Source organism: Pygoscelis adeliae, unplaced genomic scaffold (assembly GCF_000699105.1).
Source record: "Pygoscelis adeliae isolate BGI_AS28 unplaced genomic scaffold, ASM69910v1 Scaffold444, whole genome shotgun sequence".
Classification (NCBI taxonomy): domain Eukaryota; kingdom Metazoa; phylum Chordata; class Aves; order Sphenisciformes; family Spheniscidae; genus Pygoscelis; species Pygoscelis adeliae.
This window is the reverse complement of record NW_008824677.1, coordinates 432,743-438,738: the sequence shown is the minus strand read 5'-3', so window position 1 is coordinate 438,738 and position 5,996 is coordinate 432,743. Positions and strand designations below refer to the sequence as shown.

The following is a 5,996-nucleotide window of genomic DNA, read 5'->3' as shown; positions in this document are numbered from 1 at the left end:
AGATCTTGTTGTAAGGCCATGTTACTCCATGAGATACCCAGCATACCTTTTGGCAACTGTGAAGCAGCGTTGTATAAACCATCCCATTACCCTGGTTTCTCCTTGCCTGAACTGATCAGTAAATTCAGTCACTGGCAGTAGTTCTCCCAGTTACTAGTTAAGACAGTTCTACTGTTACAGTAAATACCAGACCTTGTAAAGACTGACAGCAGGAGGAGCTGGTGTGTTTAACTGCTAAGAAACAGGTCCAGGGATTCCTGTAGTATTTTCAACTATTTGAAGAGCATGTAGGTGTATGTTTTTCTGTAAGCTGTCTGGCAAGTTCATGTTGAATTTTCATAAAACACCAGGATGAGCCACTGAAGTAACTGGAAAATCTTTCCTTTTGCTTTACTGAGGGTTGGATTAAGCCCTAAAGTGCTGTGTCTAAAGTACACTGGTAACATAGCTTTGTTTTAAAACTGCTTGAGCTCAGGGAAGGGACAGCAGCAACTCCAGGTAACTGAATGTGTGTCTCTTTGGGAGTGATTTTATTTTATTTACTTACAGAATTTGTTTAAGCCATTGCCCTGAGTGTTTCTTCGCAATAAGCAGAACTGATGGCCTGAGGAGCTGAACTGCTGTTAGAGCTTGTGCTGCTTGTTAACGCTTAACTAATACTACTCAGTATCGTTCTTGCAATGACTTGTCTTCAATATTTCACAACTGGAAAATGGGATAAATTCTTAGAAATTAAGCAGAGTTTATTTAAGAAGATACTAGAAAACATTTTAAGACTTGGTGCAAGGATGATATCTTCAATTTAGGTAAATGGCCTTGTAATATTCACCTGTCATGGTGGCGGTCACCTACAGAAATATGTGCTGCTGGCTTCCTGCACGAGTATTAATACCAGCACAATCCAGTTACTTTTGTAAGGACCATAGTCTGATCTCAAAGGCAGTAATTCAAAAGAAATAAAATTCCTCACGCAGTTTGTCCAAGCAATTGTAGTTACTGACCCTCAGCAGCCCAGTGTAGAGATTATGGGGTGAATATAGAATTTCACTGGCATGTTTTGATGATTAGGAAGAACTGTTTGAGTACTGGAACAAGAAGTGTGCTTTTTAAAAAAATTATATTGTTATGTTAATTAAATTCCTTAATTATTCCCAAAGATGGTTTCCAAGTAGCATTTTCAAAAACATTACACGCTTGGAGATAGCTACCTGTTAACAGATTGGCTTTCCTAAGGTGGCCCACTGAGTAGATGGCAAAGCCAAGTTTAGAGCTCAGTTCTTCGATTCCAAATAGCCTCAGCTATCACTAGGTCTTGTATTTCTGCCGTGTTTTCCAAGTTTAGTGTGTAAATCCTGGTACCTGTTAAAATTTTGTCAGACAATGTCAGAACAAGATAGACTAAATCTCTTGGTGTTAAGTATCTTATATGCTATTTTTTGGAATCGGTGGTCTTATACCCTGAACTACCCTTCTCTAAATCTCTCCCTGGTACCTGCTTTAGCAATGTGCTGTCAAAGCTGAAATTGAGGTATTCTGATCTTTGTTTTTATACTTTGTCTGCGAAAAACTTGTCATGACTGAAGTGGACCAATATTTAAAAATTCTGGGGGATTAGTTTGTGCCTGTTGGCTCTTGTTCTGTCACTGGACTCCACTGAAAAGACTGTGTCTCAGGCTTCTTTATAGCATCCCTTCGGGTGCTTGTACACACACACAGCCCCCCCCCGCAAGCCTTCTCTTCTCTGTGGTGAGCTGTCTCAGCTTTCTCAGCATTTCCTCATATGAGAGATGCTCCAGTCCCTTAATCATCTTAGTGGCCCTTCGCTGGCCTCTCTTCAGTACCTCCACCTCTCTCATACTGGGGAGCCCAACACAGGACCCAGCACTCCAGATGTGTCTCAAGAGTGCTGGTTTTTCAAGAGTGCTGAAGGCCGAGGGAGGGGATCGCCCCCCCTCAACCTGCTGGCAGTGCTCTGCCTAATGCAGCCCAGGATGCTGTTGATCATCTTTGCTGCAAGGGCACACTGCTGGTTCATGTTCAACTTGTTGGCCATCAGGACCCCAAGGGTTTTTCCTGCAGGACCTCAAGGGCTTTTCCTGCAGGACCGCCTTCCAGCCAGTTGTCCCCCAGTGTATACTGGTGCCTGGGCTTTTTCCTCCTTTGGTGCAGGACTTTGCATTTCACCTTGGTGAACTTCATGAGATTCTTCTCTGCTCATCTCTCTGGCCTGCCCAGGTCCCTCTGGATGGCATCATGAGCCTCTGGTGTATCAGCCACTTCTCCCAGTTTTGTATCATCTGCAAACTTGCTGAAGGTGTGCTCTTCCCCATCATTTGGGTCATTAATGAAGATGTTAAACAGTATTGGACCCATTGTCAACTGCTGGGGGACACCGCTAGTGACCGGCCTCCAGTTGGACTTTGTGCTAGCGATCACCACCCACTGAGCCTGGCTGTTCAGCCAGTTTTCCGCCCACCTCACTGTGCAGTTATCTTCACCCATGCTTTGTCAGTTTGTCTAGGAGGATGTTACGGGAGATGGTGTTAAAAGCCTTATTAAAGTCAAGGTCAACAGCATCAACTGCTCTTGCCTCATTCACCAGGCCTGTCGAAGTTTATCAGCTTGGCTAAGCATTATTTACTTGAAGGAAATCCAGAATCACAGTGGTCTAGTGCTGGCCCTTAGGAAAGCTTAGTTGGAAGTGATGGTATGAATAGATAAAAGAAGCTTCTAGTTGTTATGCCTTGAGTCTCCTTCACGGAACTAGATTTTCTGTGATTGAAAAGCTCTTTCTTTTGGGTTTTAAGTTGCACTGACTCAGTGTTGCGTGGGTACCTTAACTTACTTCAAAAATAATTCTGGGGAAGAAAAGCCCTTATCTGTGTCTGATAACATTACAGTGTTGTCCTTACAATGTTGTTTTTAAGTTTTGGATGAAGATTAACTTCATCCAATGCTAACGTTTCCTTTGATTTTTTGCAGATACTTCAGCTTCTGGGCCAACGGTAGTAGAAAATGGTGACCACGGAATAGAAGATCACCGCGCAGGTACGTGCTTAATGTCTGAAGGAAACATGTCGACTTCTTTTTGTTATTGGACCAGTAAAACCTCATTGTGACAAAATGCATCTTCTTTTTGAGTCGTATTGCTCCATGGAGGGTTGTTTTTAGGTTTTTTTAATGATCTTTTCAAAGAATTTGAAACAAAATAGAACTTCATTCTCTTTTGGGTTTGAAATTGCTTATTTGCATAAATAAAGCCTTGTTCTGAAGACATTGTATACTTTATCCATGGTCAGTGTTGGGAAGGCAACATCTAGGGCACTGATACCTAAATGGCTTCCCGGTGACTCCATAATATTCATAGCTGAACTCTACCCTAACCCTATGTGAGAATGACTTCTCCTGTTCCCTGTGAGACTGACAGTGATGTTTCTTCTCTGAGTACACCATCCTCTGATGCAGTTTTCTCACTCACTAATTCTTAGCTGCTACTGAAACTACACTGCTTTGTTTATTCTGCAGCTTCTCCTTCCACCCCAAACTACCCTTCTGTCAGTATCTCCTAGTACTTGCTTTAGCAATGTCAAAGATGAAATTGAGGTCTTCTGAACCTTTTTTCATACAGCGTTAGGATAGCTTTGCAAGAAACTTGTCGTTACTTAAGTGGACCAGTATTTCAAACTTGTGAGGCATTCTAGAAAATGATTGATCTTTCCAAGCAGCCTAACATATGCTGAAGTTAGTCGTCTTTTAGCAGTTACATTTAATGATAAACACCAGTTCCCTGTCATGAGACTTTCTTACTGTGAATTGGGTTTCCTACCAAATTCCAGCTGAACTGTTTAGGATGAGCAGTACCAAACTCTGCGACTGTGTGCATGAGCCAGTGGATTGTTTCCTTTTGTGGTGAGGAGGGTGCAGACTTTGACAGGCCATACTGTAGCACCTCTGTTTTCTTGAGGATAAAATATTCAAAAGTCGATTGTCATCCTGGCATTGGTAAGAGCTATTTATTTGGCCTCCCTCTTCATGATCTCCAGCTCAGCTTTAGCAGTACAGATAATTGCTAAGATTGTTTGGATGTTCCTAGCACTTGCATCCCTGCTAGTCTGTAGGTGTGGACCCGAGAGAAGAAAATCCAGGAGATAATGATGAATGTATGGGAGTGGGAGACAGGGATGAATCAAAACACTTTTTTTTGCTATAATTCTATTTAGTGTGAGCAAGTGTTCATGTTCTTATTGAGGATGGGAATATAAAAATTGATCTTTGTACTTAATTTGCCATTGTAAATCTGGTCAAAAGGAAGCTGTGCATCTTTTATAACTTAGTATAAAACTGAAATTAATAACACTTCTGAACCTTCCTAAGGATACTTCCTCTCTTTTTTTTTAAATACATATAACTAAAAGGAAATAGAAATAAAATCAGATTTGTAATATTCCAGGTATGACTAATTAAATGCATTGGGATTTTTTTTAATTGAACTTCTGAATTGTGTTTAAAAAATTTCTTGGCATTTACTTAATACTAGCTTTCTGGAGGTTTAACTCTTCACTCACTAAATGCTAACATAACGTTGATCAAAGATACTTTTATGTGTCTGAAGCTTTTTAATTTATTAATATGTTCCATCTTTGTGGGATAGAGTTGGATTTTTTTTTCTTGTTAAAGGCTGTGTAAAAGTGACTTCAAAGTGGTAGAAACAGCATGTCAAAGGATGAAGAGTCATAGGCATTGAGTTAATTAGGCTTTTCAGAATAACAGAAGATTTATACAACACAACTATTTCGTGGACCCTTCCCCCTACCCAGTTCTCTATGGAATACTTGAAATATCCATCCTTATACTTGACAGTAAGGGAGAAATGCTAATTTTTTATCAGATAATGGAGGGTTTTTTTAGAGCTGAAGAGCTGTTGATGCTCTGCAGAAATACAGGCAAGTTGTTCCAGACCAGGTGATGGACTTCAGTAGTGCCTGGTTCTACATTTGATAGGTGGTGTGCTGCCTAAAGCCTTTTGTCCCTGGCCCTAAGCCACCTTCAGTTTTTGGCTGGCTTATTTGTTTTCAGCTGGATCTATTCCCTAATCTGTCTCTTTTTAAAGCTGAAATGATTCTTCTGGATATGCAATGTGGGCCCAGTGCAGAGGTGGGAAACAGAGTAGCTGAGAGAGGGCTAAGGAAGGTGGTGCTCAAGGAAACCAGCTTTTTGTAGCAAAAAGCAGTGTTAAGAGCTACAGAGAGAGCTTCTTAAAAGCAGAGCTGTGTTTGAGTTGGGTTCTGAAACAGACTTCAGGGAAAGTATTGGGGAAGATGTAGTTAAGCTATTTGAAAATACAAATGTATGCTTATCTCTCCGGTCTAGATCACAGGAAGCATCGCTACATGTTTTTTTTCACCTATCAAATAAAACAGGGTGATGACTTGCTAATGTTTTATTGCATGCAACATTATCTACAGACATCTGGTGTACGTGTATGCAGAGGTTAGAATTAGTCAGGACTGAAATCTTAGTGCTGGTTTGGCAGCCCTGCTCTGAAATACCATTAATGTAGTAGATGGCGTAAATCCAAAACTAATGTAACTCGGGGGCAAAACCCTATATTAACTGTTGGATTATTTTTATTATAACAGTGATGTATTTAAACCATTGGTGCAGGCACGTATATAGTTCAGTATTTGAGAACATGAAGGAAAAAGGTGAACAGTTGACTTTACGTTGGCTGTTTACTTGGGGGTCCAAACCTGTGGCTGTGAGGCTGAGAACCCTCTGCACCCGTTTGCTTTCCCTGAAAGGGAGAGGCTGGCAGTTTCTCTGAAGGGTTCAGTTCTTGGCAGTGCTGAGCCATATGTGGCGATTGCTTATTTAGTTTGTGGGCTTTTGTTTTTTCGAGAATTTGAGAGCTACAGACCGGGAGCTCTGGCTTGGGTCCTCAGCACATAGACTGAAACTCTCTCTATTAATTCTGTTCTTCCTTATAAGGATAAATA

At 41.0% G+C, this 5,996-nt stretch overlaps 1 protein-coding gene across 4 annotated transcripts in view; it reads left to right on the top strand.

Moving 5' to 3' along the window:
* Positions 1-5,996, top strand: part of LOC103916190 (microtubule-associated protein 4-like) — a 104,798-nt gene that overhangs the window by 48,920 nt on the left and 49,882 nt on the right. For all 4 annotated transcript variants that reach the window (XM_009323147.1, XM_009323148.1, XM_009323144.1 and 1 more), the window contains exon 4: positions 2,983-3,048. In XM_009323147.1, the coding sequence (XP_009321422.1) occupies positions 2,983-3,048 (66 nt within the window). The remainder of the gene's footprint in view (positions 1-2,982; positions 3,049-5,996) is intronic.